Raw genomic sequence first — 14,341 nt, 5'->3', positions numbered from 1 at the left:
ACGGCGACGGTCGAACTCCTCATCGTACTCCCGTCGCCGGGCGTTTCCCGGTTGTCCTCACCCTGTCCGATCTCCGTCCCCCCCCAGATGTGCACGCTCCTGCAGTACTTCTGCGACTGCGAGCTGCGGCACCGGGTGGAGTGCATCGTGGCCTACTCGGACCAGTTCGTGCACGGCATCCAGGACAACCAGAGGGTCCGCTACAACCTGCTGATGAGGGCCTTCACCATGTCCGCCGCCGAGACCGCTCGCAAGACCCGCGAGTTCCGCTCGCCACCCCAGGACCAGGTGCGGGAGGTTCCTTGGTCTGTGGTCCACACTAGAGGCAGAAGTTCACCGTTTCCCCGTGGTCCTCTTCAACCCTTCCCAGGTTCTCCTGCTGACCAACTTCAAGCATAGCCCAGAAGACGAGGACTGTCCCGTGCCGGAGGAAGTGCGTGATACTCTGGCGCTGTTTCACAACGACATCCTTCTCCACTGCGGTGAGGAGCCGCCACCCACCTCCCCGACCAGCGTTGCGCCTCGCGGTTGCACCGGCGACCTTTGCCTCACCCATGTTCCTCCCCTGCAGGCATACATGTTGAGGAGGAGGCAGAAGAGGAGGAGGTGGACACTTCACTGAGGGGGAGACTCCTCAGTCTGGTGGAGAAAGTGAAGAGCTTGAAGAAGAAGAACGAGGAAGAGAAGCCGGAGGTGGAGGAGGAGCCGAAGCTCAGTAAGACGGGTTTGCTGCTCTGCGGATTTCCAAAACTAGTGTAAGTAGTATAATTGGTTCCTCCCGTCCCTCAGGCACCCTCCAGGAACTTATCTCCCACACCATGATCCACTGGGCCCAGGAGTCCTTCATCCAGAACCCAGAGCTGGTGCGGCTCATGTTCAGCCTCCTTCACCGGCAGTACGACGGGCTGGGGGAGCTGATCCGCGCCTTGCCGAAGGCCTACGCCATCAACGCCGTGTCCTACCAGGACACCATGGACCTGCTGGAGTGCCTGGGCCAGATCCGCTCGCTGCTCATCGTCCAGATGGGCCCCGAAGAGGAGCGACTCATGATCCAGAGCATCGGGTCAGTAGGGGGCATCGACACCTGCCGCACCGCCAGACGCTAACGCTAGTTTTGGTCTCGGTTTGACGAAGACCTTTGAAAAGATGGTCATCAAAGTTCAACCGCCCCGGGTTCGAGAGTGGCTTACGGTCAGTGAAGTGTATGCTCGTGTATCTCGGAAATTCTTCAGGAACATCATGAACAACAAGGTGTTCTACCAGCACCCCAACCTAATGAGAGCTCTGGGAATGCACGAGACCGTCATGGAGGTGATGGTCAACGTTCTCGGCGGCGGAGGAGATTCAAAGGTAACCAGCGGCGCGTCGACCCGTCGATGAAGCGACGCAGCCGGTATGACACGGTGCGATACCTCCACCCGCAGGAGATCCGGTTCCCACAGATGGTGACCAACTGCTGCCGCTTCCTGTGCTACTTCTGCCGCATCAGCCGGCAAAACCAGCGCTCCATGTTCGACCACCTGAGCTACCTGCTGCAGAACAGCGGCATCGGCCTGGGTCAGCCGCCTCCCTCGCGCCGAATCTCCCTTTATCGTAGCTTCTTACCGGCCAATGGCCTCACGTCTGTCGTTCCGGCTGCAGGCATGCGAGGCTCCACCCCTCTGGACGTGGCCGCCGCCTCCTGCATCGACAACAACGAGCTGGCCTTGGCGTTGCAGGAGCAGGACCTCGAAATGGTTTGAGGACGTTAGATAAGTGGGAGGTGTGGAAGGCTCCGGAAGGATTGGCCGTCTGATCTCACTTCCGGTGTCCTCATGGTGTCAGGTGGTGACGTACCTGGCGGGCTGCGGGCTGCAGATGTGTCCGATGCTTCTGTCCAAGGGCTACCCGGACATCGGGTGGAACCCCTGCGGAGGAGAGCGATACTTGGATTTCCTTCGCTTCGCCGTCTTCGTCAACGGTCAGACCGCTCTCACCGTCTTTGTCGCGCCCGGTAGCTAGTAGCGCTAACAAGCCTGTATTCCACGCCGCGCAGGAGAGAGCGTGGAGGAGAACGCCAACGTCGTAGTGCGGCTCCTCATCCGCCGGCCCGAGTGCTTCGGTCCGGCCCTGAGAGGAGAGGGTGGGAACGGCCTGCTGGCCGCCATGGAGGAGGCCATCAAGATCTCCGAGGACCCGGCGAGGGACGGGCCCACCGTCAAGAAGGATCGGCGCTTCATGTGAGTCGGCTCAAGGCGGGACGGGTTCGGCTCGGCTCGACGTACCCGTCCTCCGGGACCTTCTAGAACAGGGGTGTCAAACATACGGCCCCGCAAAGGGGTTGGACCGGGCCCGCAGGATCATTTTGAAAGTGAAAAAATACATAAAAGACAAGGATTTATTTTTTTTAATTAAATGCAATTCGAGAATTCCCCACTAGGGGGCGCACTGTTGTGGTCAGAGTAGACGGCAATCCGCATCACTGAGACGGACCAATCAGCAGACGGTATCAATGCACCACCTGCTGCTTGTTATGACGTTGTTTCCACCCTGTTCTCCACCTCCTGCTACGCCCTCATTGGCCAAAATGTTGTTATCAAAATAGAGAAAAGTAGTTAAAGAGTGTAGAATTTTCAAAGACAAACGGACTGCGTCCTATTTATTTACGGAGACGCACGGGAAACCTTTGTGCTCGGCGTGTTTGCAACAAGTTTCGGTATTTAAGGAATATAATATACGGCGCCACGACGAGACTCATCAAAAATATGACAGTTTGCAAAGAAACAGAAGAGAAAAGATCAACCAATCAGTGGCAGGTCTGAGGAAACAGCGTCCACTTTCACCCAGAGATGAGAAATCAGTGAAGCAGCGGTAAAAGCCAGCTAGTTAATTGCTAGTGAAAATGTGCAATTTAACGTTAGTCACCAGCTTCACTACTAACTAGTATGGTGGAATTCTACTGTTCATGCAACTCCATGCATTTTCAGTATGTGTTGTGTGTGTTTGCATGTTTCATGGATGAAGTTTACACATTTACAGGTGAATACTTTCTTCCTTACACATTTAATAGCACTCTTTTCAGTTTGTAGGGTGTAGGCAGGGATTCAATTTAGATTTTATATGCACATGTGGAAATGGTTTAAAAATCCCTTTCTTTGTAAGTTTCATTTAATCTTAAAGTGCATTACTATATTTTTCAATATACTTGTTAAAGTTTTGTGCCTTTGTACGATCAGTGGGATCACATGATCACATGATCGCAATGCAAACATGTGAATGATAGAAGTAAATTGCACTTTTGTCGAAGGAAATTTGAGGTGTTTCATGACATGTTTTATAAAAGGATTGTTCATGAAATTCCAAGATTTTCCTCCTGTTCTTGTACTTCTTTACACCAAAACAGAGGAAAGACATGATATTTTGGTTATTTATTGCTGAGTATGCTATTATTTTAACGGTCCGGCCCGCTGGACATCTATCCAGGCCGAATGTGGCGCCATGAGACATGAGTTTGACACCCCTGATCTAGAACCTTTAGAACTTTGAGTCCAGGTCTGCCTTATCCATCGGTCCTACATTCCCTGTGGTCTTCACGAGCCCTACTCTCGGAGAACAGTGGAGTCTGAACTGTGACCTCACCCACCGGTTTGATCGACAGGTTCGGTGGCGAGGAGCAGCAGGAGGAGAACCGGGTCCACCTGGGCAACGCCATCATGTCCTTCTACTCGGCCCTCATCGACCTGTTGGGCCGCTGTGCCCCCGAGATGCACGTGAGTAGAACGTCTTTCCGACCGTCGCCGCTCCCCCTCCGCGAACCTTCGGGCCTTCGCGGTAACCGAAGCTCTCGTTCGGCAGCTGATCCAAGCCGGGAAGGGCGAGGCCTTGAGGATCAGGGCCATCCTCAGGTCCTTGGTGCCCATTGAGGACCTGGTGGGCGTCATCAGCCTGCCCGTGCAGATTCCTGCTCACGGCAAAGGTGAGATCGTGGTGTTTGTCGAGACCCCCTCCCCATGTTCTCCTGCATTTGTGACCGATTGTGTGAACTCAAAAAAAGACGGCCAGATCGTGGAGCCCAAGATGTCTGCCAGCTTCGTGCCGGACCACAAGGCCTCCATGGTGCTCTTCCTGGACAGAGTGTACGGAATCGAGAACCAGGAGTTCCTGCTGCACGTGTTGGAGGTCGGCTTCCTGCCGGACATGAGGGCTGCGGCGTCTCTGGACACGGTGAGGAGGAGGAGAAGCATGATGATGATGTTGAGGAGGTGGGGTTTCTATCTGGGGTTTGGAATCATGTGTCCTCTCTCTGCCCACAGGTGGCCTTCAGCACCACCGAAATGGCCTTGGCGCTGAACCGCTACCTGTGTTCGGCTGTCCTGCCTCTGCTCACCAAGTGCGCGCCGCTATTCGCCGGCACCGACCACCGGGCCATCATGATCGACTCCATGCTCCACACCATCTACCGTCTATCCCGCGGTCGCGCCTTGACCAAAGCCCAGAGGGACGTCATCGAGGAGTGCCTCATGTCGCTTTGCAAGTAAGTGCCCCTTTTCTTCATACTCGACCTAACCCAGCACAGTTAGCCCAACGCTAGCTCCTGTGATCAGGCAAACCGCACCTCGGTCGAGGTGTTTAGGATGGCGCCAAGGAGTACAACTGACACCTCCATAGCAGGACATACTATGAAGATTCCTTTAGGGGCACAACTGCAAAAGTCGTGGATGCACAAGTAACCCCTTGGAATCGCGGTTCTCCATTCCCTCGCAGGTACCTTAGACCCTCCATGCTGCAGCACCTGCTCAGGAGGCTGGTGTTTGACGTGCCAATCCTCAACGAGTACGCAAAGATGCCCCTCAAGGTAGGTCACTGTCCAAGTTGGGTCATCTTGAGGATTGTCTTGCCGTGTGTTCGTTGGGTACTCTATCGGGTACTCTTGTGTCTGCTTTCAGCTGCTGACCAATCACTACGAGCGCTGCTGGAAATATTACTGCCTTCCAAACGGATGGGCGAACTTCGGCGTGACCTCGGAGGAGGAGTTGCATCTCTCCCGTAAACTCTTCTGGGGAATCTTTGAATCCCTCGCGCACAAGGTGACCCATCAGACCCGCTTGTTAGCCTCACAGCTACACATCAGGTCCACTTGCATGAAGCCTCTCCGCGTCTCTGCTGCCCTATCAACTCTAGAGGTTTGACGCCGAGCTCTTCAAGATAGCAATGCCCTGCCTCTGCGGCATCGCGGGGGCCATCCCGCCCGACTACGTAGACGCCAGCTACTCCTCGCACACCGAGAAGAAGGCCTCCGTGGACGCCGAGGGCAACTTTGATCCCAAGCCGGTGGAGACCACCAAGTGAGCGCTGAGAGGACGCATTAGCAGGAAATTTAAACTTGACGTCTGTGATCGATAAACATGTTAAAAGAGCTACTGAATGTAAAATTGCTTTCAGGTCACAGGTTTTAAGGCTTACGTCTCTCTTCACAGTACCATCATCCCCGAGAGGCTCGATCCGTTCATCAACAAGTACGCCGAGCACACGCATGACAAGTGGGCCTTCGAAAAGGTCGGGTTCGAAAGCCGGTTCCTCGTCTACGTGTTGGAATCTCGGTTCGGTCTCATAAATCCTTGACCCGGTCGTTTTTTTTTTTTTGACACTCCCAGATCCAGAACAATTGGACCTACGGGGAGGTCCTGGACGAGAACGGCAAGACGCACCCGATGCTTCGGCCGTACAAAACGTTTTCTGAGAAGGTACGCAAGGTCAACATGATCACCCAAGACCCGATGGACCTTCTTTGTTTGCCGTCTTCGGTGCCACATGTGCTAAACTGTTATCACTTATCACTATAACGGGAGCTGTTGTTGAAGCACAGGACCTTTGTTGTTGAAGCTCCTTTCTCCTCTTTGAGACCTCTCCTCCATGTTGTCAGGACAAGGAGATCTATCGCTGGCCCATCAAGGAGTCCATCAAAGCCATGCTGGCGTGGGAGTGGACCTTGGAGAAGGCCAGGGACGGCGAGGGCGAAGTGGAGAAGAAGGCCGCCACGCGGAAGATCTCCCAAACCGCTCAGGTAAGCGAGGACTGACGGGACCATCTAGCGTGGCAACAAATCAAATAGACACATTTAGACCCTGATTGATCCAGGAGACTGAAGCTGAAAGTCAAGTGTTTTAGATGACACCATGAATGTTTGTTTATCTTAACCTGGGCCGCCAAAATAAGATGTTTGATTGTTCAATTTGTCCAAGGTCAGCACTGACACCTCACAGAAGGTTCTAGGTTCTAAATCCTCCTTAAGTCACACATAGTCCGGTGGGTTCATCGAAGTCACCGAACTTGCTGTAAGATGAATGATTGGATGTGCGTCACCCCTTTTCCCCAAATTTCCAAAAACAACTCGCCGATGGACTGCTCTGCCCTTAGGCTACGTACGACCCGAGTCACGGCTACAGCCCCCAGCCCATTGACATCTCAGCGATGGCCCTGTCCAGGGAGCTGCAGGTCGGTGTCTCGTAGGTGCTTTCCGTCGGCCGTACGTTCTGCGAGTGAACGTTGCCCCTTGTGCTCTTCGCAGTCCATGGCCGAGCAGCTGGCCGAGAACTATCACAACACCTGGGGCCGTAAGAAGAAGTTGGAGCTACAGTCCAAAGGTCAGAGGGGATTCGGTTCCAAGCGTCCCCAGTGCATTAGTATTCATGAATCTCTTGTTTACCAATGCCATTTTTGATCCTCCAGGCGGGGGAACCCATCCTCTGCTGGTACCGTACGATACCCTGACCGCCAAGGAGAAGGCCAGGGACAGGGAGAAGGCCCAGGATCTGCTCAAGTTTCTCCAGCTCAATGGATATGCTGTCACCAGGTGGGCAGAAGGGTGGTTCCTGGTGTTTCCTGTCTGGTCTTTTGGCTAACTCCCACCCTCCATCCCCCTCAGGGGTCTCAAGGACATGGAGCAGGACATTTCCTCTATTGAGAAGCGCTTCGCCTACGGGTTCCTCCAGAAGCTCCTGAAGTGGATGGACATCGCCCAGGAGTTCATTGCTCATCTGGGTACGGCAGTGTAGTACCTGGATTCTGTGGTGTTCCGGTGTTGTCGGGACGCCTCTGAAGGCCGGAGTTGTTTGTTCCTTCGACAGAGGCCGTTGTCAGCAGTGGTCGGGTGGAGAAATCCCCGCACGAACAAGAGATCAAGTTCTTTGCCAAGGTGAGGAGGACCAGAACCTCCGTTCTTCAAGGGAGGCAGTTCGTATCCGTCTTTTCTCCGCCGAGTTGTGCCATCGTTCTCGTTTTCTTCTCAGATCCTCTTGCCGCTGGTAAACCAGTACTTCAAGAACCACTGCCTCTACTTCCTGTCCACGCCAGCCAAAGTCCTGGGCAGCGGGGGACACTCGTCCAACAAGGAGAAGGAAATGATCGCAAGGTAGAACGTCGGGTCGGAGTGTCCCGACGAGAGCCTTCCCCCTGACGACCCAACTTTTATTCTCGTGACGTTCTGTCTCCTCTCCCTGTCTCACGTCTCCATCCCTTTCCCGATGTGCAATATCCCTAATCTCCTCCACCTCCCGTTTTCTTTTCCTTGTTCCCTCGCTTCGGGTGTCACCTCAAACATCTCTCCTTCTCTGTTTCTCCTGGTCGCCCTCCCCCTTCCCTCTGCTTCCTTCCCTTCCCCCATGTCAGTATCTTCTGTAAGTTGGCTGCTTTGGTGAGGCACAGAGTCTCTCTCTTTGGTAAGGACCCTGCATGGTGGCCATCTTTGTAGTCCCGCCAGTTGTTTATTTCCCCTCCATTATCTCCAGGTCTTTCTGTCTTCATGCTAACCAGCCTCCTGTCACCGACTCTCACCCCCGTCCTTCTCGCTCTCCTCTAACGCTCCTCTCTCTCCAGCTCAGCTTCTGCCTGGCTTTCCCGCAGCGTGGTGTTTTTCCAGAGTCTTTCCTTTGTGCTAACAAACGCGTCACGGGTTCCAGGCGTAAAAAGAACGTGCCGCCGCTCCGCAACCCGTTCTCAGCCTGGCTTTTACGAGGTCTTCCATGCTTTACCGTCACCTCCACCCCCGACCCTCCACCGCCGCCGTGTCTCCAAGACTCGATCACTCCTGTGTTTCCTGTTGTCATGTGATGCCGCCAAGCACTTTGCTTGTTAGTGCCACCATCTTAGATTATGTTGTCCTTTGGGCGCCTGCTATTACTGAAACCGAGGGCCATCAAATTTTGCGCGAGGCGTTGGGAGTACGAGTGAGCGGGTGGCAGGGCAATGAGGCACCGAAAGAGTCACGGCCGTTTGGTCTGAATGCAGCGGTGCCGTAACCGATCAATCAATAGACCCATAAGCTAATAAGCCGAGCAAGCGATCGGTCATCAAATCAGCCTCTCGGCCGACAGGGCGACAAGACGATCCATCAACCGATGATTGAATTTGCCCATCTACCTTTCGGCCCTTTAGCAATAAGACCGTCACCCAATCAACCAGTAGGCCCTTCGGCCACCTGATCAATCAACTAATGGGCCCGAGGGCCAATCGGCCATCATCGAATCAGCTCATCGGCCAATCATCTAATCGGCCCATCAGGCATTTGTCCAACTAGATCAGTCTAAAAAAAAACCCCAGGATGTCACTGCTAATTGCTAATGTTGTGAACGTTTGAGTTGTGATCATTGCACATATTAGCGCTGCTAATGGCTGTGTGTTCTCCACAGGGGATACTTGTTGTGCATGGACCAAACACCGTTTAATCTCAGTGTAATAATAAAGGAACCTTGAGTTGTTCTTCACGGTATGTCGTGGGATCTGATCAGACGAGTGGATGATTTTACTTTTTGCCGACTGTCCCGCTAACGTCCTCTTCTCCCTGCATCGTTGGTCGTTGTTGTTTGGGCAACTCTCACCCGGCGGAAGGTCTCTGAAGCCTCTTTGTCGTTGCTCTGCTTTCAGGGACGGACGCCGGCGCCGTGGTCAACTGCCTGCACATCCTGTCCAGATCTCTGGACGCCAGGTGAGCCGCCCTCACCGGAAGCCTCCTGCGCCCGCAGAAGATATTTTTGCAGACGTTCCCAAACATCCATTTTCTCCTTACAGGACGGTCATGAAGTCGGGTCCCGAGATCGTGAAGGCCGGCTTACGCCAGTTCTTTGAGAGCGCCGCCGACGACATCGAGAAGATGGTGGAGAACCTGAAGCTGGGGAAGGTGTCCAGCAGGAACCAGGTGGGGAACCCGGGTTTTCTCCGCGCCGTCTTCCAGAACCCTTTAATGCTAACCGAATGTACACATGTGCGTGCAGGTGAAGGGCGTGGCTCAGAACATCAACTACACCACCACCGCCCTCCTGCCCGTCCTCACCTCCCTCTTCGACCACATCGCCCAGCACCAATTTGGCGACGACGTCATACGTGAGACAACCGTTCGCGCTAGCGGTTATTTTTTTCCAATGGATTCGAGCGCGCTCACATGTCACCCCCCCCCCCGTAGTGGATGACCTCCAGATCTCCTGCTACCGGATCATGTGCAGCATCTACTCCCTGGGCACCGTGAAGACTCCGCATGCAGAGAAGTGAGATGCCGCCGCCGCCGCCGCCGTTTCGGCGTGCAGCGGGACTGCGAGATTCACCCGTTTTTTTTTTTTGTTTTTCCCGCCGTGCAGGCAGAGGCCCGCCCTGGGCGAGTGTCTGGCCCACCTGGCGGCCGCCATGCCGGTCGCCTTCCTGGAGCCGATCCTCAACGAGTTCAACGCCTTCTCCGTTTACACCACCAAGACCCCTCGCGAGAGGACAAGTGGGTTCCACCGATTTAGTATCGCCCGAAATCCCCGGGAGTCTTCTGACCTCTGGCTCCTCCTCAGTCCTGGGCCTCCCCAGCCAGGTGGAGGAACTCTGCCCCGACATCCCCGAGCTGGAGATCCTGATGAAGGAGATCCACGACCTGGCCGAGTCGGGGGCGCGCTACACCGAAATGCCTCACGTGATCGAGATCACACTGCCCATGCTGTGCAACTACCTGCCTCGCTGGTGGGAGAGGGGCCCGGAGAACTTCCCCGAGCAGGAGGGCCAAATCTGCACCTCCGTCACCTCAGAGCACCTAAACCAGCTGCTGGGGAGCATCATGAAGATCGTGGTCAACAACCTGGGGATTGACGAGGCCTCCTGGATGAAGAGACTGGCAGGTCGGTGGCCTCCCGCAGTTTCGTCCACAGGTTCTGTTCCAGACGTGGAGGAGACCCAAGGTCAAGATGTGGGTTTGCTTCGTCAGACCAGGAATCTGGTGCTCAGATACGTCAGTGTATCCCGAAGGACCTTCAGAAGATCTGTAATTACGACTTCCTTATTACCGCTTCCCTTTCTTCCCGGTCCAGTCTTCGCCCAGCCCATCGTCAGCCGCGCCAAGCCGGAGATGCTCAAGTCCCACTTCATCCCCACCATGGAGAAGCTGAAGAAGCGCTCGGGGAAGGTGGTGGCCGAGGAGGACCAGCTGCGCATGGAGGGCAAGACGGAGGTGGACAGCGAGAACGGGACCATCCGGGACGAGTTTGCCGTCCTGTGCCGGGACTTGTATGCCCTCTACCCCCTGCTCATCCGCTACGTGGACAACAACAGGTGCTCCTTGGGGTTGCTATGACAACCGTATTACCGGTCCTGATACTTGATGTAGGACTGAGCGAGAACATCCGGGGCGTTCTTAGTCCTCGCTTTGAGTTTGGGATCCGGCCTCGACGACGGTCCGCTCCCGGTTCCCGAGCGGCAGATCCAAGTGTTGGTTCTTCTCAAAGCTGGATGGTTGTCAAGGCGTCTGCTGCGAGCCCAGAGGGTCGGTCTGCTTCTCGGTGCTGATGTTTGCCGCCGTTGTCCTGCAGGGCCCGCTGGTTGACCTGCCCGGACCCCGACGCTGAGGAGCTCTTCCGGATGGTGGGGGAGGTCTTCATATTCTGGTCCAAGTCCCATGTGAGTCTCTTCGCCTTCTCGTCCCGTGTCTCTCTGTCGTCCCTCGATTTAAAACATCTCCACCTTCTCCCCGGACAGAACTTCAAGAGGGAGGAGCAGAACTTCGTGGTGATGAACGAGATCAACAACATGTCCTTCCTCACCGCCGACAGCAAGAGCAAGATGAGCAAGGTGAGGTTGAAGCCGACTGGTCCATCCAACCCCCCTACCTTTCTGGAAACTTGGAACGTTCCATCCATGTAACCTCCCCCTAACTCTTAATAATCCATCTCAGAAGGTCTAACCCTGTTCCTTCCAGGTTCCTGCGGCTGCAGATCGCGGTAACCGTCCCTCTGATTCATCCGTTTTTTTTTGTTTTTTTTTTCCACCGAATCTGATTGGCCGTCGCTCTGCGAAGCGTTTGCGGGATTCTTCTGAGTGGGCGGGACTAACTCTTCTTTTCTCCCCGTTTCCTGCGCCGGGGGTCGGACCGCCGGGGTCGTAGGCCGGAGAAGGAGAGGTTAGAGCGACGCCTCTGCACGAGCGCTGTGCCGACCGCATGGCAACCGGTTCACCCGCCCTCGGAGAGCCGGTGGGGTTGGAGAGGGTGGAGGTGGTGGTGGTGGTGGTGGTGGGTGAAGGCGTTTCATCAAGCTCTGACACCTCCTGCCATGAAAGGAAACCAAAAACACCAAACCAACCCAGAGATGACTAGTAGATGAACCTGTAATAACCATGTAATTACGGTGTGTGTGTGTGTGTGTGTGTGTGTGTGTGTGTGTGTGTGTGTGTGTGTGAGACGGCGAGTCTGGAGCAGCTTGATGAAAGTGCCTCACCATAGGTGGTTAGCCATGTTGCCTCCTTGGACTTCTTTGCACTGGGGTTCTCTTCTCCTGGAGATTCTTACCCACTCCCTCGTCATCCATTCATCCATTCATTTGCAACATCAGCGCATGTTTTCACAACCTTTCCTAATAACACTATTATCGTGTAATAACGTTGTTATTACATTCCCCCCCCCTTCACACGAGGACATCCAGTTTGGTCTCCACAGGGAAAGTCATGAAATTGTACATTTATTTAGCGGACGTCTTCCGATTCGTTCCCAACCGCAGACTTGATCTGATCGGTCACATCGTTCGCAAAGAGGAATCAATACCCCCTCCCTTGGGTAACCGTCATCACGTTATCACATCACTAACTGGAACTACCCCTTCATGTGTTCATCCACTGGCGTCCGTCCTTACAATTCGATCGCTAATGGCTGCTAGCAGAAAAGAGGTGACCTCCTCCTCGGTGCGGCAGCCAGTTGGTCATCATGGGAGGGAGCTTCTGTTATCTGGCTGCCGTGGTGACCTTCGCCAAGAGGTCGTGGTGGTAGGGAGGCCACCACGGGGGCAGATAACAAGCAGTGATAAGTGCCGGTTGCCACCGGACGATAGCAAAAGAGAAGAACTCCAGGGCGACAGAGTCGACCCCGCAACCTCATGCCCGTTCACATGTGCCCGAACCCCATCCTCAGCCCACCCACCCCGCTAACCCCCACCTAGCTGCTCATGGCATCACTAACAGCAAGACTGCATTGTGCCCGAACCATCAGCACATGAGGGTTAGCCCCTGCCCCCGCCAGGAGTTGCTGGTCGTCGGTCAGGAGAACCCGTCTGATTTTGATTGACGTCTCCAGCATGTTGTGGTTTTGCCCAGGATGTTGCCCCTGCCGGATTTTTGTTTGAGTCCACTTTGACGTCCAGAGCAGCATCGTCCTTCTGTGAGACCTTTGAGGTGCCGGGCATGTTTGGTCCCGCGGCCGAGGCAAGGGTCGGGTCAGATCCAACTTCTCCGTTCTCCCCCTTCAGTCTGGAGGCTCGGAGCAGGAGCGTACCAAGAAGAAGCGACGGGGGGACCGCTACTCCGTGCAGACCTCCCTCATCGTGGCGGCGCTGAAGAAGATGCTCCCCATTGGTCTCAACATGTGTTCCCCCGCCGACCAAGAGCTCATCAACATGGCCAAGATGAGATACTCGCTGGTACTGTGTACTGTGTACTTTGTACTGTACTGTGTACTTTGTCCAGGGCTACACCAGTGGACACGTTCGGATAGTTTGATGAATTATTCCGGGTCGGCAGACCATCGTCTCTCGGGTCAAATTGTGGCTCCAGACAGAACGTGACAGAGATACAACGTCAGGAAACTGTGATGCAGCAACCAACCAAATGGCATTGTGGTCAAAGTACACGCTAGCGTGGTCTAGATGTGCTCGATGTTCTGGAAGGATCTAGATCAATGACTGCTCGTTCTCTGACTCTCCCTCCGGTGCAGAAAGACACCGATGAAGAGGTGAGGGAGTTCCTGCACAACAACCTGTCCCTGCAAGGCAAAGTGAGTGACCCGTTCAGTTCCGGGCATACGTACCTAAAGATGCTTGCATGGACACATGGCGCCCTCATGTCCGCCCCTGACCTTCGACCCCAGGTGGAAGACCCTGCCATGCGCTGGCAGATGTCCCTGTACAAGGAGATGTCCGGGAAGGCAGAGGATGCAGAAGACCCAGAGAAGGTGGTGAAGAGGGTCCAGGAGGTGTCGGCAGTCCTTTATCACATTGAGGTGGTGAGTGTCCGGGATACAAGGGTGTGTCGGCCATTATGGCACCCGTGAACGTCAGCTCGCAGCCCCGCGAACCCCTGTGAGTCCCATACCTCTTATCTCAGACGGAACATCCCTTCAAGTCCAAGAAGATGGTTTGGCACAAACTGCTGTCCAAGCAGCGCCGCCGGGCCGTGGTGGCCTGTTTCAGGATGACGCCGCTCTACAACATCCCTACGTAAGACCAAACTCTACATACCGGAAAGGTAACCCGATGGGGGACGGGGTCCCTGACCTCCTCTTCCTTCTCACAGGCACAGAGCTACCAACATGTTCCTGGACGCCTACAAGCGCAACTGGCTGGAGACCGAGGGCTACTCCTTCGAGGACAAGATGATTGACGACCTGTCGGTGAGTTCTCCTCGCGTTCCACCCTGAGGTCCAGTGTTCCGTGCTGGTGGTTTGTTTTTCCAGACCCGTGTTGCCCAATCTTTAGAAAGCCATGGAGGAAGAGGAAGAGGAGGAGGAGGAGACGGAGACCAAGCCGGACCCCCTCCATCAGCTGATTCTCCACTTCAGCCGCACCGCCCTCACGGAGAAAACGTGAGTTCCCTTCTTGGTATCTCCTGCCCATCACCACCCCCTCCGCCCAGGCTCAACGGCTCCACGTCTTCTCGCTCTCATTGACAGGAAGCTGGACGTGGACCACCTGTACATGTCCTACGCAGATATCATGGCAAAGGTGAGGCCTTTTGCGTCCGTGTTCTCGCCGCTTATCAGCGGCAACCAGGGACTGGAGTTTTTGTTTCGGGGAACATCAGAGGGTGGGGGTGGGATGGAGAACTACCAAGGCCCAAAGTGTGGAGGCCAGGAAAA

The 14,341-nt window shown here is 54.9% G+C and overlaps 1 protein-coding gene across 10 annotated transcripts in view; it reads left to right on the top strand.

Moving 5' to 3' along the window:
- Nucleotides 1–14,341, top strand: part of ryr1b (ryanodine receptor 1b (skeletal)) — a 49,218-nt gene that overhangs the window by 20,440 nt on the left and 14,437 nt on the right. For 6 of the 10 annotated variants that reach the window (XM_086165104.1, XM_086165103.1, XM_086165102.1 and 3 more), the window contains 43 exons: nucleotides 88–288; nucleotides 371–482; nucleotides 572–715; nucleotides 790–1,063; nucleotides 1,233–1,350; nucleotides 1,425–1,557; nucleotides 1,642–1,736; nucleotides 1,825–1,960; nucleotides 2,036–2,219; nucleotides 3,638–3,749; nucleotides 3,835–3,955; nucleotides 4,034–4,203; nucleotides 4,293–4,513; nucleotides 4,744–4,834; nucleotides 4,926–5,066; nucleotides 5,161–5,324; nucleotides 5,457–5,535; nucleotides 5,634–5,723; nucleotides 5,903–6,043; nucleotides 6,397–6,474; nucleotides 6,548–6,623; nucleotides 6,709–6,832; nucleotides 6,905–7,020; nucleotides 7,107–7,174; nucleotides 7,269–7,390; nucleotides 7,648–7,697; nucleotides 8,902–8,962; nucleotides 9,046–9,172; nucleotides 9,249–9,357; nucleotides 9,437–9,518; nucleotides 9,609–9,739; nucleotides 9,807–10,127; nucleotides 10,317–10,557; nucleotides 10,815–10,902; nucleotides 10,981–11,073; nucleotides 11,387–11,401; nucleotides 12,738–12,908; nucleotides 13,202–13,261; nucleotides 13,355–13,489; nucleotides 13,591–13,703; nucleotides 13,780–13,876; nucleotides 13,962–14,068; nucleotides 14,156–14,207. In XM_086165104.1, coding sequence (XP_086021230.1) covers nucleotides 88–288; nucleotides 371–482; nucleotides 572–715; nucleotides 790–1,063; nucleotides 1,233–1,350; nucleotides 1,425–1,557; nucleotides 1,642–1,736; nucleotides 1,825–1,960; nucleotides 2,036–2,219; nucleotides 3,638–3,749; nucleotides 3,835–3,955; nucleotides 4,034–4,203; nucleotides 4,293–4,513; nucleotides 4,744–4,834; nucleotides 4,926–5,066; nucleotides 5,161–5,324; nucleotides 5,457–5,535; nucleotides 5,634–5,723; nucleotides 5,903–6,043; nucleotides 6,397–6,474; nucleotides 6,548–6,623; nucleotides 6,709–6,832; nucleotides 6,905–7,020; nucleotides 7,107–7,174; nucleotides 7,269–7,390; nucleotides 7,648–7,697; nucleotides 8,902–8,962; nucleotides 9,046–9,172; nucleotides 9,249–9,357; nucleotides 9,437–9,518; nucleotides 9,609–9,739; nucleotides 9,807–10,127; nucleotides 10,317–10,557; nucleotides 10,815–10,902; nucleotides 10,981–11,073; nucleotides 11,387–11,401; nucleotides 12,738–12,908; nucleotides 13,202–13,261; nucleotides 13,355–13,489; nucleotides 13,591–13,703; nucleotides 13,780–13,876; nucleotides 13,962–14,068; nucleotides 14,156–14,207 — 5,364 coding nt within the window. The remainder of the gene's footprint in view (nucleotides 1–87; nucleotides 289–370; nucleotides 483–571; nucleotides 716–789; nucleotides 1,064–1,232; nucleotides 1,351–1,424; nucleotides 1,558–1,641; nucleotides 1,737–1,824; nucleotides 1,961–2,035; nucleotides 2,220–3,637; nucleotides 3,750–3,834; nucleotides 3,956–4,033; nucleotides 4,204–4,292; nucleotides 4,514–4,743; nucleotides 4,835–4,925; nucleotides 5,067–5,160; nucleotides 5,325–5,456; nucleotides 5,536–5,633; nucleotides 5,724–5,902; nucleotides 6,044–6,396; nucleotides 6,475–6,547; nucleotides 6,624–6,708; nucleotides 6,833–6,904; nucleotides 7,021–7,106; nucleotides 7,175–7,268; nucleotides 7,391–7,647; nucleotides 7,698–8,901; nucleotides 8,963–9,045; nucleotides 9,173–9,248; nucleotides 9,358–9,436; nucleotides 9,519–9,608; nucleotides 9,740–9,806; nucleotides 10,128–10,316; nucleotides 10,558–10,814; nucleotides 10,903–10,980; nucleotides 11,074–11,386; nucleotides 11,402–12,737; nucleotides 12,909–13,201; nucleotides 13,262–13,354; nucleotides 13,490–13,590; nucleotides 13,704–13,779; nucleotides 13,877–13,961; nucleotides 14,069–14,155; nucleotides 14,208–14,341) is intronic. The other 4 variants (XM_086165105.1, XM_086165106.1, XM_086165101.1 and 1 more) reach the window with 1 other exon arrangement.

The sequence above is a fragment of the Fistularia commersonii genome, chromosome 18 (genome assembly GCF_037954325.1).
Source record: "Fistularia commersonii isolate RoL2024-O1a breed Wild chromosome 18, RoL_Fcom_v1.0, whole genome shotgun sequence".
NCBI classification, from domain to species: domain Eukaryota; kingdom Metazoa; phylum Chordata; class Actinopteri; order Syngnathiformes; family Fistulariidae; genus Fistularia; species Fistularia commersonii.
Note: the sequence above shows the minus strand (reverse complement) of the source record. Positions and strands in the feature narration are given on the sequence as shown.